Source organism: Mustela nivalis (genome assembly GCF_964662115.1).
Source record: "Mustela nivalis genome assembly, chromosome: 4".
NCBI classification, from domain to species: domain Eukaryota; kingdom Metazoa; phylum Chordata; class Mammalia; order Carnivora; family Mustelidae; genus Mustela; species Mustela nivalis.
In genome coordinates this window covers 3,108,852-3,128,124 of record NC_139023.1, presented here as the reverse complement: position 1 = coordinate 3,128,124, position 19,273 = coordinate 3,108,852, and the positions used below count along the sequence as shown (strand labels likewise).

Here is a 19,273-nt window from a genome sequence, read left to right as displayed (position 1 = left end):
AGTTGGATGATTTAATCGTTGTCCTCAAGATGTTCTACAGCAATCCTGTATATTAAGGCTAAGAAAATAATGTATTTAGCCCTGGACAACCAATATTAAGTCTCAATATTTTTGAAGTATTGTTTTAGTGATAAAACAATAGTGAGTCCCAAGACTCACTGATGATTTTTTTAAAAAGCTTGTTTCTAAGATCAGCACATTAATTTCAGAAGAGGGTATTTACACTAATATAGTAATTTTTGTCTCTTGACCTTCAAAAGCTGGTTGACCAATTTTAACCAAGAAATCTAACCAAGAAAATCTAAACTTATAAGTCAATACATAATATATGCATGAGGCCAGTAAATCCAAATTATGCTTGGCTTGGGGGGTTAAGAAGCCAATTAAGTATCCAGGTTCTATTTATACTTTCTTTGAAGAAATAAGTCTTTTTTGGTAGTAATTTAAATTATTACAGTTCACATATTTTATATTTCAGTTTAGGGAACCAAACTGAACCAGTACTTTTGGCTGCTTTTATCTATAATTAAGAGACAGTTTTATTTAACCTAAGAAATAGTATCAAAAAAGTAATCTATTTCCTGAAATTATTATTTTCCACTGAAACAGGCATTAGTTGATAACACACATACTGAGAAAATATGTTCTACATGGATATACACAGATATATTTAGAGTAAACATACACATACACATATCCACACATACTCAGTGGGATTGCAGGAATAATGGCATGTCCATGTGTTATTCAAGTAAAAATTTATCTTTCAATACGTATAAGCCAAAGCTAATTACTTCTACTAATTTAAGCAGGATATTTCAGGTATTTTAAGGGTGCCCCCAATATAGACAAGAGATAATCAGAATGAAAGACAGTAGAGATAAGACAAAGGCTAGGAAACTCTGAGGGTAGTTTTTCCCATTCGTGTCAATCATAATTGGTTTCTACCATCATATAAAATTTCAGATCTTACAAAAATAAAAGGTAAGCAATCACTTGAGTATTTAAAAAAAAAAAAAAAAGCTTGATATTTTCCTCTATTCTTTCGTTGAAGGATTCAAAAAAGAAAAGGTCTGAAGCTACCCAGAACATCCTGTGTACACGAGGCCTCAATGACCCAGTCTAAAGTAAAGGGTTTTCTTACAGCTCTTAAAAAATCTACTGCAAAGTCCAGCTACAGGACACAAAATATTAAGAAGGAAGCTAACACCTAAGTGTAAAAACGCACTCCCTAGCAGCGGAAGTCCAAGCACTGAAAACATCTGAAATATCAGATCGCTTGAGGGAAGGGTTCAATCTGTTCAGAAACACCCCCGGGTGGTTCACACTTCGCAGATGCCACCGGGAGCGCAAAGGCAGGGCACAGGCCCTCTCCCAGCAGAAGGCGGTTCGGTCTGAAGATGGAGTGTCTAAGAGCCCGAGCGCTGGGTGAGGGAAGCAGGCTGGCCCTCACCCTGCTCCCGGGGGTCGGAGCGTGGAAGCAGCTGCCCTGGGAGGCCGGTCGGCTCCTTCCCCACCGGGGACCTCAGCAGCGGGACGCGCGGCCAAGGGAGCAGGAGCCAGAAGCAGTGGGAACAAGGGGCCGCCGTCCTCGCTCGCCCTTGAGGTCACCAGGTTTCTCCCGAGCCTTTTAAATGAACCTGTGCTTTGTTCTCAGATAGTTTTTTTCTTTTCGTATAGATTTTTTTAAAACCAGAGGACAGACATTGGGCTCTGTCAAAAGGACTGCATTTTTGAAAGCAGCTGCCGTCCATCTTTCCACACCTGAAAATCCCACCTGCACGACGAAGACAGTCCTCCTCGCGCAATCCCCTTGGCTTAACTGGAAACGCGCTACGCGCCTCGGCGGCTCCTGCGACCGCGGACGGAGGCAGCTCGGCCGTCCTCGAGCATCTCCCCCAGGCCGCTGTCCCCGGCGGCTCGCGCTGCAGCGGACGCCTTTGCCTTAGCGCCCAGAGACCCCGCAGGGGTCCCTCAGGTGAGGGCGCCCGGATTGCCTTCAAACGAACGGTGTGCACGCGCACAGACCATTGCGTGGCCGCACCCGGGAGGCCCGCACGGAAACGCCGCGTCGTGGGAGCGTGCGGGGGTCACGGTCTTCGCCAGGTTCCCGCTCGGAGCGCCCGTTCCGCAGCCCTTTCCGGCCGCACCTGCGACACACAGCGGGAGCCGCCCCAGAAAGAGAAACGCCTGAACCTGCGATCCTGGCTTCTGACTTAACGTTTTATTTTAATATCCAAGAAGCCAACGGGCTTTTCTAAATCTTGTTTTGCTAAAAATGCGCATCCGTCCGAAAATCCTCTCCCTCACGCCCCGGGTGAGAAGTCGCGACGCCGGCCTGAAAGCGGAGCGTGGACCCGCCCGGACCCACCCGCCCAGCGCGGCCCCGGCCCTTCCCCTGCGGCGCCCGGGTCCACGCGGCCTCCGGGGCGCGGCGCCGGCCGAAGGTGAGCGCAACCTGGGCGCGGCCCGGACGGCCCCGGGGAGGAAAGCGGTCGGTGGAACCGCTCCGCAGCCGGCAGCCCCCGCCCTCCGCAGCGGCCCGCGCGGCGAGGCAGGATGCACCGACCCCTTGTTGTCGCACAACAAACGCCGCTTTGAAACGCGGGCGCGTCCCCGCCGCGCTCCGCAGCCCGTTTGATGCGCGCCTTCAAACGCGCCCGGGGCTCCGCGGCGGCGGCTGGCGCGGGGGCCGCAATCTGGACGCGCGGCCCCCCCGCCCCCCCGGACCCGCGGCGGCAGATGCTGCGGCGCCGCGCGGTCTCCGGAGCCGCCCCGCGCCCGCGCCCCCCAGCGCCGCCGAGGCGGGCGCCGTCAGATCTCTGTTTGCGCCCAAGGCGAGCCGCGGAGCGCAGCTGCGTCCGCCCGCGCTCGCGCCTGTGGTGTCTCCGGCCTCGGGGCAGCGCGCGCGGGGCCGGGACGGCGCAGCCTCCGCGGACGGCCGGGCCAGCCGCCGCCGCCCGCACCCCCGCGCCCCGGGCCCGCGCCTGAGCCGGGGGTGGGGGGAGGGGGGCGCGGCGCCGTCGGAGCATCCCCCCCCCCCGCACGAGGGAGCTCGCGGCGCCGTCGGAGCATCCCCCCCCCCCCCCCGCACGAGGGAGCCGTCGGGGCGCGGCGGGGCAACCGGGGTCCGCCGAGCCCCGCGCCACGTGCTCCTCGCGCCGAACCCGCGGAGGCCGCGCCCGCGGGACGCAGCTTCCAGGTCAGACACAGGACGGTTGTCCCGCGCCACGACGCGCCGAGGACCCCGCGCCGGCCCGGCCACGGGGGAGCCTCCGCCCAGCCCGGCCGCCGCCGTGTTGCGGACTCTGCGCGGCCTCGGCTCGCCGGCCCCGTGTGTTGGGTTTTAGGACGGACGACGACCGACGACGACTCCGGTAACGCTCGCGAAGGACACGCGCTCTTGCTGGTCTCGACAACACGGAGCCACTGCCTCGCCTCCCGCGACCCGAAACGCCTCCAGGGCCTCCGCTGGCTCCGGCACCGCACACGCCGCTTCGGACGCGCGGCCGGGCGGCCCCTCCGACACGGGCAGGCCGGGCCGGCCAGGCTTCGTGAGCTCCGGAAAATACATGATTTGCAAAACTTTTCACCCACTAATATGCTGATAAGAAAGTTTCTTCTAAAAAGACTGTCCTGAATAGCTAATAACATCTGCCCACTGCGCTGCTCCACACGCAAGACCAACGTTTGGCGGGGACCGAGGTCTCTGACCTAAGCTAATACGACACTACCTCCCAATTTCCTAATATTCAGTGGGAAAACTTAATGGAACAATAGGTTTGTGAGATAAAAGTGATAAAGTTTGGAAGGACAATGATCATCCCTACTCTATATGCCTATAAAGTACACACACACGAAACCGTTCCTGACAGTCCTAGTAACCCAACATATTTTAATTAAGTACTGACAGGATTCATAGGGGTAAGACTGAAGATAGGATTTTACCCTTCCATGTGCTAAGGTATCCAATCACAGGTCAATACGAGTACCTAAAGCTGTCCGAAAAACTCCTAGACCAGTTTCCCCAATCAGTGGTTCCACTCTGGGTTACCTGGAGTGTGCGACCCAAAGAGCCAGAGAAGCGGGAACCACTGCCACTTGCACATCTTGGTCTCCTAAACTGAAAATGTTCTCTATTCCATGTAATCTAGGAGACAATCCAGGTCTACACATACTGAACTCGTGAAAAATCAGTCCATCTAATTTTTGAGGGCTTAACTAGCCACAGTAAGTAGAAGGTAATGATGACCCGTGATCTTCTTCTCATGCATAAACAGAGCGTTACCAAAGCAAATCATCCCATTTTAATATCATCCACCAAATGTACATCAAAATTAGCAGTACAAAATATGCTCTACATCCTGATTCTTTTTCTACCTCTGGGTCCTCTTTTTCTCACTAGGTAAATCACTTTGTTTCTCAAATGAAAGATACTATAATGGCAAAAAGGTATTGGAATTTAAGAAATATTATTGCTCTTTTTTCAAATCAAATTTGTGGGATGCTCATGAGTCCATACAGATTATGCCTCTGCACCATGCAACCGTGATTTTATATAAATGAGTAATTAAATACTACTTTTTTGGATGATATTATCTGATGTATTTCAGTTCCTGTAAAGTCTTTTAAAGTTGACCAACTCATTTACTAAGATTACGTGTCTTACGAGTGGTCAGATTTTGGGGAGACACAAATATCACCGAGTCCCATGGCTGCCCTTGTCGGTAACAATATTTACTGTGCTCCTGAGGATAAGAATAGAGCGACTGAAGAGCTTCATTCATGCAAAAGAAAATTAGCAGAGAATGTAAGAAATGCATAAACTAGTATAAAAATTAGCAAACCTGCAAATGAAAGCCAGCCTGCCTTCCTGCCTTCCATCTATCCATCCATTCATCCAGCCAGCCATCCTCATCGTCCTATTTGTTTCTTCTCGAAAACACTCCCCACCAGGCCTTTCACTTTCTATTAGCCACAGTGATCTGGTAACAAAAGACGCTCCTTCATACACCACCTGTGTCATCTCTACCTGTTGTCCAAGCAAAGGATAAGCGATCCGTGGGGAATTCTCAAACCGGACTTCCGAAATGTTTGAACTCAGATGTTTTTTAAAATGACCCTCAGTTCATAGAAGTAAAATTTTAAAGATTTATATGTTTTTGTATATGACGCACCACGCTAAAGTGTGTAACACTGAACATAACTTAGTTTGGCACCGCAAAATAGCTACTAATTGCTTTGATCGTTCCATCCTTGAAAAAACAGCCTATTGCACCTGACTGAACTTCAACTCGTCTGAAGTTGAGGTGAATAAAGTTCACTCACTTCCGAGTTGGTGATCAGGAGGACGGTCAGGGTGACACACAACGAAATGATCCTGTTCTTGCTAACAGTGTTGTGTCTGAACCAAACCTGTCCGCAGTTACATAAGAAAATGTCTTCAGCAATTTTTCTTACAATGACAAAAAATAGTGCTAATACATTAAAGAAATCATAACACTAGAGGAATTCTAGCCAAATTTCCATAAACAAAAAAACATCAAATAGGCTTCTTGGGTAGGAAAAATGTATACACATGTATGTGTGTGTATGTATTTTTTTAATGTGAGTGTATGTATATCTCACCATGACAGATTTCTAGGATGCTTTACAGTCTCCCCTTATCCACAGGCGATATACCCCAAGATCCCCAATGGATGTATGAAACCACAGACAGTATGGAATCCTATGTACACTTTGTTCAAACCCATACATACACACCTATGATAAAGTTTAATTTATAAATTAAGTGCAGTGAGAGATTAGCAAAAATGCCTAATAATAAAATAGAAAAATTACAGTGGTACACTGTAATGAAAGTTATGTAAATGTGGTCTTCCTCTCAAAATATCATTGTCCTGCACCTACCCTTCTTCTTGTGATGCTGTGAGATGAGAAAATGTCTGTGTGACCAGAGGAAGTGAGATGAATGACGGAGTCATTGTGATGTGCCCTCAGGCTGCTCTTGGCCCTCTGGCCGTAAGTCAGAAGGATTATCGGCCTCTGGGCCACGGCTGACTACAGGTGACGGGAACAGTGGCTAAGGCAGGACTACCAAAAGACACTTTGATATATTTAAGAAATTAGCTTGCATAAGTGTTGAAAGCACAGAAATATATATTTATACCTGACAGAACAGGAGGCTCTGTCTGTTCCCTGGGCCTCACTGTCGGTAAACAGTAGAGAAAGACTCCAACGACTAATCCCAAGTCTGTCCTTCCCACTTGGGAAAGTGGCAAAACCTCAGAATGTGATGTCCCAGTCCCAGTCAAAGGCTGAAGCAATGAGCGTGCTTATTGGAGTATGTGTAGGACAGACCAGAATGTGTACGTGTTCCTTGAGAAGGGACTCGTGGTAAACCATGGTTCGAAGATGTTTTCTAACAGTAGATGATCATTTATTAAGCGCCCCATGTAATAGGAACTTGCACACAACAATAACTTGTTCCTTCCCCAAGAGTAGGGAAAGCTTTAAGTTCTTTGTGATTATTACTTCACCACCTCTGTCATACTGACCCAGGCACTCCGCTCCTGGCCACCGCACCCCACATACAAACCTCGTCGCCTTCCTGAGGCCGCATCAGGGAAACCCGGTCGTACTGCTGTCTCAGCAGCGCCCAGAGCGCGTCCAGACGACCCTGGGGGAAGCAGGATTTGTAAATGCCGAGGGCACGTATTTGACCTCTAGTCACTAAATAAAGCATTAAAATGAATACGCGAAAGTCTTCTCTCCTCTCATTTCTTCCCTAACCTAAACAAACAAAAATAAATGACAAAAACGAAGTCCTTGCCACTGAGAAACAGTTAGCTGTCAGAACGGCTCATGAATGGCTGCTGGACACTTGGTCCTCCCTTACCTGGGGACTGTGGGGGGCTAAGGAGGTCATTGCTTCTCTAGCTACAGCCTCTCAGTTAAGTCACAGAAAACTTAGACACTGACCTTAATTGGCGTGTACCACTTCGTCTGAGGAGCCTGGTATGTGGGTTTGGGCCGAGGCGGTCTCGGCCTGACAGGTTCCTCCACTTCTTCGGGAATCTTCACCACAGCGTTCTTGGCTTTCTCTAGCCTCGCACCTTCCTCAGTAGATCCTTTATCCCCCCAACGAACCTTTAAAACAAAGGGAAGATACTTGTACCAGACGTCGAGTGTCCTGGAAGAACACACTTATTTAGCAGATGGTCTTCGGGTTCACCATCTTGGAGTGAAGAGATGCGTAGCACCAACTCTAACTTCCTCCTCTTCTGGGACTTCATTAGGTCTGTTCCCCGTCTAGCTAAACACTTACCGTATGCACTGATGGCCGTGGGGGAAGGGACGATGACGGGCAGCTACTATGTGACAACTGCCTTTAATCCGTACCCAAACAATGCGACGAGATAGACACTACGGATACTCTAGTTTCTTCCTTCCAGTTGAGGAAACCGAGACACAGAAAGGTTAAGTGATGTGCCCAAAGCCACACAGCCAGCAAGTGACAGGGCAGGGATGTGAACCTAAAATAAGTCAGTAAGTTTCAAATAGGCTTGAATTCCACAAGCGTACTTTATTAGTATTTCACAAATGTATTTTATACAAAGGACTCAGCTGTTCCAAACTTTTCATCAAACTTTGATCAACACACAGTTGAAAAGTATGATTGAAACATTTAGCCTTTGGAAGTAAAAAATATTTTGTGATTTTTCTTTACTTTTCTAAACTCGACTTTGTGAAGTAGCTTTCAGTCTTTAGTTCTGAGCTCACCTTAATATGGTTATTTGACGTACCAGCTTTTCCTTGAGGAAGGCAAATCTGAAAAGGCTCTGCACTGAGAAGAAAAATTCAGGGGCACTAGAGAATGCCACAAAATTTAGGGTATTTCCTTCTCTATAGAGTCTAAATAAATATATACTTATATATATATATATATATATATATATTTATATATTATAAATATACATATAAGTATAAATATATATTTATTTACGAAATAAATAAATATATATAGAGACTCTAGAGAGAGCCTAAATAAATAAATATATATTTATTAGACTCTCTATAGAGTCTAAATAAATATATTATAAATATATATTTATATGTATATTATATATTTATATATTACATATACTTATATATTTATATATTATATATATAATTTTATATAAACTAATTATATGTAAACTATAGAGTCAAATTATTGTTTTCCTTATTCTCCAATGAACAGGAATTAAGAGCAAAATCTGAGCTAAGCTTTATCTCCTTATAGGCAAGGTCTTGGCTGTGACCCCTAGAGAAAGACATCATCCAGCAGGAGCGTGGAGAAGGCCTACAAAAGCCAAGGACGTTCACAGAGACGACAAAGATGAGGGAAGTGGAACTGCAAAGAACTACAAATGCCTGTCCAGGACACAGGGACTCACCAGAATTACGTGATCTCCACAAAGGGAAAGAAAACTGAATACCTTGTAAAGCATTTTAATGACCTGAGTTCGTGGTTAGGGATACAAGGATTACCGTCCACAGGAAGAACTACCCAAGGCTTCTTGATAAGGCTTACTTAGATGTTTTTACCCTTTTTACTACAATTTTAGAATAGGCTTTTAAACTCAAGTGGACCCTGTTGAGTCATTAAAATGTACCTGCATCTTTCAGTGTGATCAGTGGTACTAGAGTGTTTTTTATGAGGTTGTTAAAATTGTTTTAAACACCATTAAACCTTGAGAGCTAGCTAGTTGGCTTTCTTTCCAGAGCAATGACCTTCTCTTTTAATCACAGTGTCTTCATCTAGATAAACTGAAACTTAGGAAATCTTTAGATATGGTTAAACTGAGCTAAAAAAACTCTAAAACCAGGATATATACACATACATATATATGTAGACATACATCTATACATGTAGACATACATATATACACATACATACATACATATATACACATACATACATACATATATACACATACATACATACATATATACACATACATACATACACATATACACACACATACATATGTATGTATGTGTATATATCCTGGCAGTTGTGAAGTCTCAGTTTTAAGGGAAAAAACAAAAAGCAGAAAAAGATACACAGTTAACTCACCAAATAAATGTCGTAACTCAGAAAAGTAATTCAGAATAAAAATGTAAGTAGATAAATGTTACATCTATTTAGAAATTACGGATGTAACATATACAGCATCCTAGCCTAGGCTTCACAGCTGCTACTGTAGAGGTGAGGGCAATCATAGTCTTCCTCCCAGAATCACTGGAACGGTTCTCAGATAAAGAACACCAAAGTGGTTGATCTGGAGTTTTTGTTTTTGTTTTTTTTTTTAAGATTTTTTTATTTACTTATTTGAGAAAGAAAGCCCAAGCAGAGGGAGGGCAGGGGAGATGGAGACTTCTCATTGAGTGGGGAGCCCGACACAGGGCTCAATCCCAGGACTCTGAGATCATGACCTGAGCTGAAGTCAGACGCTTAACCCACTGAGCCACCTGACCCGGAGTTCTGACTCAGCATATTTTAGAGACTCCCCTCCGAAACACTGTTGCTGAGGCCTAAAGAAAACTCATTAATTAAATCCTTAGTGTTAGTTCATGAAGTAGCTGGTCTATCATCCAAATCACCATCATCACAAACAACCCAATAAATAATTCTCACTCAATCCTAAAGTCTAAAATTAGGAAATATTTTGTGGATTTTTCCTAAAACTCTCAAAAGCAATTATAGGCATACCTCAGAAATACTGGGGGTTCGGTTCCAGACACAACAATAAAGCAAACAGCGTATAATAAATGAGGCAAATGAATGTTTTGGTTTCCCAGTGCATGTAAGTGTTATGTTTACACTATACTGTAGTCCATTAAGTGTGCAATAGCCTTAGTTCTAAAAAAACCAATGTACATACCTTAATTAAAAAATACTTTATTTCTAAAAATTTCTAAGCATCATCTTAGCTTTTTAGCAAGTGGTAATCACTGATCACAGATCATCATAACAAATAATAATAATGAAAAAGTTTGAAATATTGCAAGAATTACTAAGAAGTGACACAAAGACACAAAGTGAGCAAATGCCGTTGGAAAAATGACACTGATAGACTTGCTCAGTGCAGAGTTGCCACAAACCTTCAATTTGTAAAAATAACACAGTATCTGTGCAATAAAGCAGAATTCAATAAAACAAGGTATGCCTGTAAACATATATACATTCAAATGTAACATTTTAGTATTTTAGTTTAAGCACATGGAGGTACTCATAAAGGACAGAAAAGAATAAATTGATAAAAAAAAAAAAAGAAGTATTAGCAGAATTAATATGCCTGGCCTTTTTACTATGGAAAAAAACAAAACAAAGCAAAACAAAAAATCAAAGCGCAAGCTTGATAGCTAAATTCTTCCAACTCTACTTGGCTTTCATAATAAACCATAAAATTCCATAATTTCCAGAGAATATTTGGATGACTAGGAGGTTGTATCATAAAGGAGCAATTTCAGATTTGAGAAAAGAAACAAAAACAGTTTCACACTGAATTGGCAGAAACACACATTTGAAGTCATTAGGTATTGTGGATCAGTTGTGCTAACAGCTGTTATTAACATCAGCTCAGTTCCAGCTTTCTGCAAATTGCCGTTACCAGAGCATTTAAATATTTAATTTAAAGGAGGAGTAAGAAAAAAAAAATCTATGTAAAATCCCTATCCTGGCTTAAAATAACATTAGTTACAAAGATTTGTTCTGTAATTCAGATGCACACATAATTTCAATAATTCCATTTATTTTCCCCAGGTAAGGGTATTTTTTTTTTAAGGGAATACTTTCCAGGTTTAAATAGGCATGATTTAAAAACAGATTATGTTTTCTATTTTCCCGAAGTTTAAATAAGATCAGATTTGAGGGAGCTTAATGATGCTTAATTCGCGATTCAATTTTTATTGTGTATCTTTATGTATTGTCTCCCCTTTGTAATGTTCACATTTACTTTCTCATGTTTTTCTCACCCCCATTCCATCTCATCTGAAGGAATACCACATGCAACGTAGCTAAAACTGTCCAAAGCTACAATGCACCCCAGTTTATTAAAAGAGGATGAGTCCTTTTCATAAATTTTCTGAAACCGAAAAGGACCGGCAATGTAATTTCAACATATTAAGAAGTAGTAACTCTTGAAATTTGAAATGTGAATTACTCAGGAATGTGCACGAGTCCTTGGCTTTCTTGACCATAAACTGCATTATTCCTTTTAACTCAGGACCACTTCAGGAGTTCATGGGGATGCTTTTCTTTAGAAAGAGATCGCAATCTATAATACACTGGAAAATCTGGCATAATTCCTAGTGTTTTCGGCAAAAACATTATTCATTTAAGGCTCACTTACTAACATGTGCTTTTCCCTGTCATGTGGTAATTTAAATGTATAGATTTCAAAATGGAATTAAATTTATTATTCTGAATATAAAGTAGTGCACGCTCATTGTCAAAAGAGGAAAAAATAGGGAAATATGTAGCACCCATTGAAAATTACTCCCTCCAGAGAAAACTGCTAACATTTTGTAGTATAGCTTGTCAAACCTTTTTTCCCCTTGGTTACAGGTTTTCTACACACATTTTGGAATGAGGTGAAAAAAATTAAAAATAAGTTGGGAAGGGCGGTATTTCGATACCGTATATAACGGTATATAACTCTTGTATTCACAAGTTTTTCATGTACGTTAGATTATCTAATCTAATCTTTCCTCACCCCTCCAGCCTAGAATGACACAACAAAGGGAAGCAGGCGGAAAATCACCTTGACCAAAACCTTGCTTGACCAACAAGAGCTGCCTAGCCACGTGCTCGGGAACTGTTTGATACTCTCAGTCACCCACGTGCCAGCGCATACGCACTATCTTCTCCAAGAGACAAATGGAATAGCTTCTAGCACCTGCTTTTTCCGTGGCTTGTTAGCAGTGGGGTACCAGTCTTGGAGAATATTTCAGCAATAAAGCGCATGCTATTTTAGGGAGAATGTGATTTATCTTAAGATCTAATGTGGTCAAGAAAGTGAGAATCACTATCAGATGACTTGAATGACCACTTTGGGACATGACAACCACGGGAAACCGGTCCGAGCTCCTTCAGCAGAACACTGAAGTTCATTCCGAAAAGGGGAAACTCTCCTTGGGAATCGGAATTTTACTGAAATGTAAAAAAAAAAAGAGGATATTGCAACAGTTGTGAGGCGGTTAATTAGCTCACTGATTTTTGCTGGCCGTAAAAGGACAAAGCCCATATGATGGCAGAACACGTGAAAGTCCTTCTTACCAAGAAGTAAAGGATAATTACTAATAATTGTATTATAATAATAAGAAGAAAGAGAAGCCAGAATCTGTGTTTAATGATAAAGTCAGTCTGTCACTGAGAAAATTCTCCAGCTGTTCCTTGAGGTGGGATGCTGGCCTGTCCACGCTGTGGTCCAGGGCTGGCTCAGTGCTGGCAGTAAGTGCTTATTATTAATTAATCCATCACTTTGAAAACTGTTTCTGTGGTGGTAAGAAGTCCACGTTTCATCTTTAAGATACAATATTAAACTTCAATTTTAATCCACACTTTGAGCCAGTCTAGAAGTTCAATATATTCTATAAATGATATTTAGAATTAATTATAATTGTTTGTAAGTGCTAACTAAAAGCTATTTAAGAAATGCCTTAAATGTGCTTCCTTTACATCTGTGATAAGGTCATACCCACACCACCGAATATTTTAATATTTTTATCCCTAAATAGTACATAGCTATTGGATCTTTTCAAAGACAAGCATTGTTGCTACTCCAAGTGGCTGGCTTCTACAAAGTTGATGCTGTCTGCAGTAATTTTTTCCAAAATAGTGAGAATAACCCTAACTTTGTGTTGCACTTTAGAGTTCAAACATCTTATCAATGCAATTCTTTGACTAATGAAGTCACTTCTTCTTGAACCATTCTGAAATGGCCAGGATGCTTGCATAGAAAAAAAAAAAAATTATCCAAAAAAGACCCAGTGTTAAATAAAACTGGATGGTATTATTAAATTCTGAAAAGCACAGTTTCCATGGCTTAATAGTTCTAGAATTACACATTGCAGATTAGCAGCTTTTTTTTTTTTTTAAAGGTACCAACCTCCATTCTTTTAATTCCTCCAACCCCTCGACCACCATAGTAAGAGGCGTCCACGGTGGGCCATTTCTTGGTAGGCAGAGGTTCCTGTTCCTCCTATGGAGATGCAAGTTTTTAAAAGCGGGTTTAATTAATTTCTTAAAATGCTGTTTAGTCAGAATGAACACATATTTAAACACTTTTCTGAATAACGCCATCGATAAGGAAGAAATGGAGTAACCATTATATATGTGGCGTCTGGATCCACTTGGGCTTACATGCATAAATTTCAAGTGGAGTTCTACAGAATGGAAGGTTCCTGGCCTTCCGGTTTTAGGAATCTCCCTTAACTCAACAGACTACCCGAATTGTTCCTTAACTATGAGCAGCGCCATTTGTTTTTTTCCCAATTCTATTTGTTACCTCAAACTTAAAAAGGTTAAGACATTAAACTTAAGACAGCTTTCAAAAATCATGTAAAGCAGCAACATAAACATTAAGTTAAATGGCGAAATTGGTACTAAAAAGATAGGCAGTTGGGAAGTTTCGAAAGTGCACTACTTCCATATTTCACATTGGTAACACAATTTTGGCTAACAAATAGAGTGATATAAAAGTAATGACCATTTTGATGAAAGGATGACACCTGTAAACTCCCTAACTTTTTATAAGTAAAGTAAATAACATCAGGACCACTGATATACTGACAAAGTAAAGTATATCTCTGCGCACTACTGAGTCTCACGGCCGGTCTCTATTTATCTGTCTTTGAAGGTCCTATCCCTCTAGCACATGCAAGAAAACACAAGAAGATGAAAAATGCCAATTCATTTTCATAAATTCAAAAGTCAGCACATAGGTATCGCAGTTATTCAGCAACAAGGTAACTGATAAACAGGGATGATATCCAAGTACAGAGAAGAATCCACATCACTCATTAGGCACCTACTTACCTCTTTTGGTGCAGGAGGTGGTGGTCGAGGAGGATCCTTGATAACCTGTCCGGGGAAAAAGAAATAAAAAAGGTAAAAATTTTGGTGGCATGGCAAGGAGACAGCAAAGACGTATAAAAATAACTTGATTAGTAACACACTGTGGTTCGCCAAAGATGTCCCCAGTGAACTTTGCCTTTCAAGGGCTACGCCTCTTCCTTGGAATACAGGCTCACCTGTAACTAGATTTTGACTGACTAGCATGAGGCAGACATGGCAGCATGTGACTTCTGCAGCTGGACAAAAGAAGCTTTTCCACTTCCCTCAACATCCTTGGGACACTCACTCTGGAGGAAGGCGGCTGTCACGCCAGAAGTCCACCCTGAGACCATCGGGTCGGGAGGAGGAAGACACCGGGATAACCTCGTGGAAAGGCTGGGTCATGAGGGGGCCGGGCCAGCTCCCCGCTATGTCCGCCATCCCAGCCGAAGTGGCAAACACGGGTCTCTTGGACCCGGAGGCCTGTCGAGCTTTCAGATCATACCAGCCCACCGGCCCCAGCAACCACACGAGAGAACCCCAGGGAAAGGACCTCCTGCTGAGCCAGTCTCCACAGAACCAGGAAGACGCTAAATTGTCGAAAGCACTAGGTTGTGGGACCACCTGACAATTCACGAAACACCTTCATTCGTCCTTTTTATCTTCATGCCACAGACGCGTTCCTGCCTTCGGTGTTCAGGTGAGTCACAAGAACAGAGATCGTCAAATACCTTGCACAAGGTTCACTTGTCAAATGTCAAAATGCAAACATTTTCCACTAGATTATGGTATGTCCCCTCAAACACAGCAGGAATTTTCTACTGAAATCGTCCTTCTAAGACTCATTGACTTCATCATAAATGTACAATGCACAAGTTAACTTGCTTTGCAAGAGATGCAGGGAAGTTAACCTACTCTCTTTCCCCACCAGGGAGTCTAGAAGCTAATCGACTTTGTAACCAAGATGCCCTTCCTATAAATCATTACTCAATATGTTCTTTCATGAAATTGTATATGGCTGATTTTTTATGTGAGAGGAATGAAGCCTGAGATCAAATCTAAGTGACTTCTACCAGCACTGGGGTAGCTTGACCTTTCACACCATCATGATATAAAATGATTGATCGGGGTGCCTGTGTGGTTCAGTCAGTTTAACATCGACTTGATGTCAGCTCAGGTCATTAGGTTAGGTGTGTGGGCCTTGGGCTCTGTGCGGACATGAAGCCTGCTTGAAATCTCTCTCCCTCTTCTCCCTCTGCCCTCCCCCCAACTAAAAAAAAAAAAGGTAAAAGAAAATTAATGACCAAGTGCCAACGGCTCTGATAATTCAAGTACAAATCCAAGTCTCTAGCCTAAGAAGATCAATTATTTAAAAATATGAACTGTTTCACTTTAAGATCAAATGTTTCAATTATGTTTTAAAAATTTCAAAAGTTTAAAACTAATAATTTTGAAACTGAGCATCATCAAAGAATTATTATTACTATTCAGGTATATTACTATAATCATGGATATGTTTTTATTTTTTTTCATTTTTTAAAGATTTTTTATATATTTATTAAAGATTTTATTTATTTATTTGACAGAGAGAGACACAGCAAGAGAGGGACCCCAGTAGAGAGAGTGGGAGAGGGAGAAGCATGCTTCCCGCAGAGCAGGGAGCCCAGTGCGGGACTTGATCCCAGGACTCTGGGATCATGACCTGAGCCAAAGGCAGACACTTAAAGACTGAGCGACCCAGGTGCCCAGATTTTTTATCTATTTATTTATCTGACAGACAGAGATCACAAGTAGGCAGAGAGGCAGGCAGAGAGAGAGAGGGGGGGGAAAGCAGGATTCCTGCTGAGCAGAGAGCCCGATGTGGGGCTGGATCCCAGGACCCTGGGAATCATGACCTGAGCTGAAGACAAAGGCTTTAACCCACTGAGCCACCCAGGCGCCCCTTTCTTTCTTATTTTAAAAAAATATATAAATAAATAAATAAATGATAAATAAATAAATATATAAAGTTATAGTTATATATAGTTATATATAAAATATATACATATATATTTTAGTATTAAATTTAAATTCAAGTTAGTTAACATACAGTATAATACTGGTTTCAGGAGCAGAATTTAGTGATTCGTTGCTTACATATAACAGTCGGTGCTCACCGCAAGTGCCCTCCTTAATACCTATCACCTATTCAGCCCATTCCCCAACCTACCTCTTTTCCAACAACCCTCAGTTTGTTCTCTGTATTTAGGAATCTCTTATGGTTTGCCTCCCTCTCTGTTTTTAATCTTAATTTCCCATCCCTTCCTCTATGTTCATCCATTTTGTTTCTTAATTCTACATATAAGTGAGATCATATGAATTTGTCTTTCTTTGACTTCTTTTCCCTCAGCATAATGCATTCTAGTTCTATCCACATTGTTGCAAATGGCAAGATTTCATTCTTTTTGATGGGTGAGTAATATTCGTGTGTGTGTGTGAGAGTGTGTATGTATTTATGGGTTCTTTATTCTGTTCTATTGATTTATGTGTCTGTTTTGTGCCATACTGTCTTGATGATTATAGCTTAAGTTCAGGAACTGTGATGCCTCCGCTTTGCTTTTTTTTTTTCATATCACTTTGGCTACTCAGGTTCTTTGCTGGTTCCATACAAATTTTAGAATTACTTGTTCTAGCTCTGTGGGAAAAAAAGGTGGTGGTTTTTTTTCATAGGGATTGCTTTGAATATGTAGATTGCTTAGAGTAGTATAGACATTTTAACAATGTTTGTTCTTCCCATCTAAGAATGTGGAATGTTTTTTCATTTCTTTGTGTCCTCAGTTTCTTTCAGTGTTCTATAGTTTTCAACATACAGGTCTTTTACCTCTTTCGTTAGGTTTATTCCTAGGTATCTTGTGATTTTTGGTGCAGTTGCAAATGGGATCAATTCCTTGATTTCTCTATTGCTGCTTCATTATTGGTATATAGAAATACAGCAGATTTCATTACATTGATTTTATATCCTGCAATTCTGCTGAATTCATGTATCACTTCTAGCAATTTTTTGATGGAAACTTTCAGGTTTTCTAAATAGAGTATCATGTCATCTACAAATAATGAAAGTTTGACTTCTTCCTTGCCAATTTGGATGCCTTTTATTTCTTTTTATTGTATGATTGCTGAGGCGAGGACTTTCCATATTACACTGAATAACGGTGGTGAGAGTGGACATCCCTGTCGTGGTCCTGACCTTAGTGGAGAAGCTCTCAGTTTTCCCCATTGAGGATGATATTAGATGTGGATCTTTTGTACATGGCCCTTATGATGTTGAGGTATATTCCTTCAATCCCTGCATTCTTAAGGGTTTTATAATGAAAAGATCCTGTATTTTGTCAAATGTTTTTTCTGCATCTGTTGAGTGAATCAAATGGTTTTCATCCTTTTTTTTATTAATGTGGTATATCATATTGTTTGACTTGTGGATACTGAACCAGCCCTGCAGTCCAGGAATAAATCCCACTTGATCACGGTGAATAATCTTTTTAATGTACTGTTGGATTTGATTAGTTAATATATTGAAAACTTTTGCAACCATATTCACCAGGGATATTGGTCTGTAATTCTTTTTGGTGGGGTCTTTGTCTGGTTTTGGAATCAAGGGAATGCTGGCCTCATAGAATGAATATGGAAGTTTTCCTTCCATTTCTATTTTTTGGAACAGCTTCAGAAGAAAAGGTATTAATTTTTTAAATGTCTGGTAGAATTTCCCCTGGGAAGTCCTCTGGCCCTGGGCTCTCTTCTATTGGGAGATTTTTGATTACTGCTTCAATTTCTTTGCTGGTTATAAGTCTGCTCAGATTTTCTATTTTTTCCTGTTTCAGGTTGGTAGTTTATGTTTCCAGGAATTTATCCATTTCTTCCAGATTGCCCAATTTGTTGGCATATAACTGCTCACAATATTCTCTTATAATTGTTTTTCTGTGGTGTTGGTTGTGATCTCTCCTCTTTCATTAATGATTTTATTTATTTGGGTCCTTTCTCTTTTCTTTTTTCTAAGTCTGGTTAGGGGGTTATAAACTTTGTTAATTCTTTCAAAGAACCAGCTCCAAGTTTCACTGATCTGTTTTGCTGTTGGTTTTGTTTTTTTGTTTTGTTTTCCTACAGCATTGATTTCTGCTCTAATCTTAATTCTTCCCCTTCTTCCGCTGGTTTCAGGTTTTATTTGATGTTCTTCTTCCAGCTCCTTTAGGTATAAGGTTGGGTTGTGCCATTTGAGACTTCTTGCTTCCTGAGTATATTGCTATATACTTCCCTCTTGTGACTGCCTTTACTGCATCCCAAGGTTTTAGACTGCTGTGTTTTCACTTTCATTTGCTTCCATGTATTTTTTTTTTTTTTTACACTTCTTTAATTTCCTGGTTGACCCGTTCATTCTTTGGTAAGATGTTCTTTGACCTCCAATGTATATGTGGTCTTTCCAAATTTCTTCTTGTGGTTGACTTCAAGTTTCATAGCATTGTCTTCTGAAAGTATTCATGGTATGATTTCAATCTTTTTGTATTGGTTGAGACCTGACATGACCCAGTATGCGATCTGTTCTATAGACTATTCCACATGCCCTCAGAAAGAATGTATATTCTGCTGTTTTAGGATGAAATGTTCTGAATATGTCTGTTAAGTCCATCTGGTCCAGTGCATCATTCAAAGCCATTGTTTCCTTGTTGATCTTCTGCTTAGATTATCTGTCCATTGCTGTAAGTAGGGTGTTAAAGTCCCCTACTGTTACTGTATTATTATCAATGAGTTTCTTTGAGTTTGTTATTAATTTATTCATATATCTGGCTGCTTCCAAGTTGGGGGCATAAATATTTACAATTGTTAGATCGTCTTGTTGAATAAACACCTTTCTTATGATATAGTGTCCTTCTTAGGAACACTATAGTTTTAAATCTAGTTTGTTTAAAGTCTAGTTTGTCTGATTAAGTATGGCTACTCCAGCTTTCTCCTGCTGTCCATTAGCATGCCAGAAGGTTCTCCACCCCACTGTATTCAATCTGAGGATGTCTTTGGGTCTAAAACGAGTTTCTTGTAAGTTGCTCATCAATGGGTCTGTATCTTTTAAAATCCATTCTGATACCCTATGTCTTTTAAAGAGGACCCAGGCCATTTACATTCAGAGTCATTACTAATAGG

At 41.6% G+C, this 19,273-nt stretch overlaps 1 protein-coding gene across 2 annotated transcripts in view; it reads right to left on the bottom strand.

Moving 5' to 3' along the window:
• The window catches only part of ANTXR2 (ANTXR cell adhesion molecule 2), a 145,669-nt gene that overhangs the window by 46,405 nt on the left and 79,991 nt on the right, over window positions 1–19,273 (bottom strand). Inside the window, exons 13-16 of one of the 2 annotated variants that reach the window (XM_082728414.1) lie at window positions 14,087–14,131; window positions 13,158–13,250; window positions 6,982–7,149; window positions 6,599–6,679 (exon numbers count right to left, since the gene is read on the bottom strand). In XM_082728414.1, the coding sequence (XP_082584540.1) occupies window positions 6,599–6,679; window positions 6,982–7,149; window positions 13,158–13,250; window positions 14,087–14,131 (387 nt within the window). Of the gene's footprint in view, window positions 1–6,532; window positions 6,680–6,981; window positions 7,150–13,157; window positions 13,251–14,086; window positions 14,132–19,273 lie in introns of those variants that run through there. The other variant, XM_082728413.1, reaches the window with a different exon arrangement.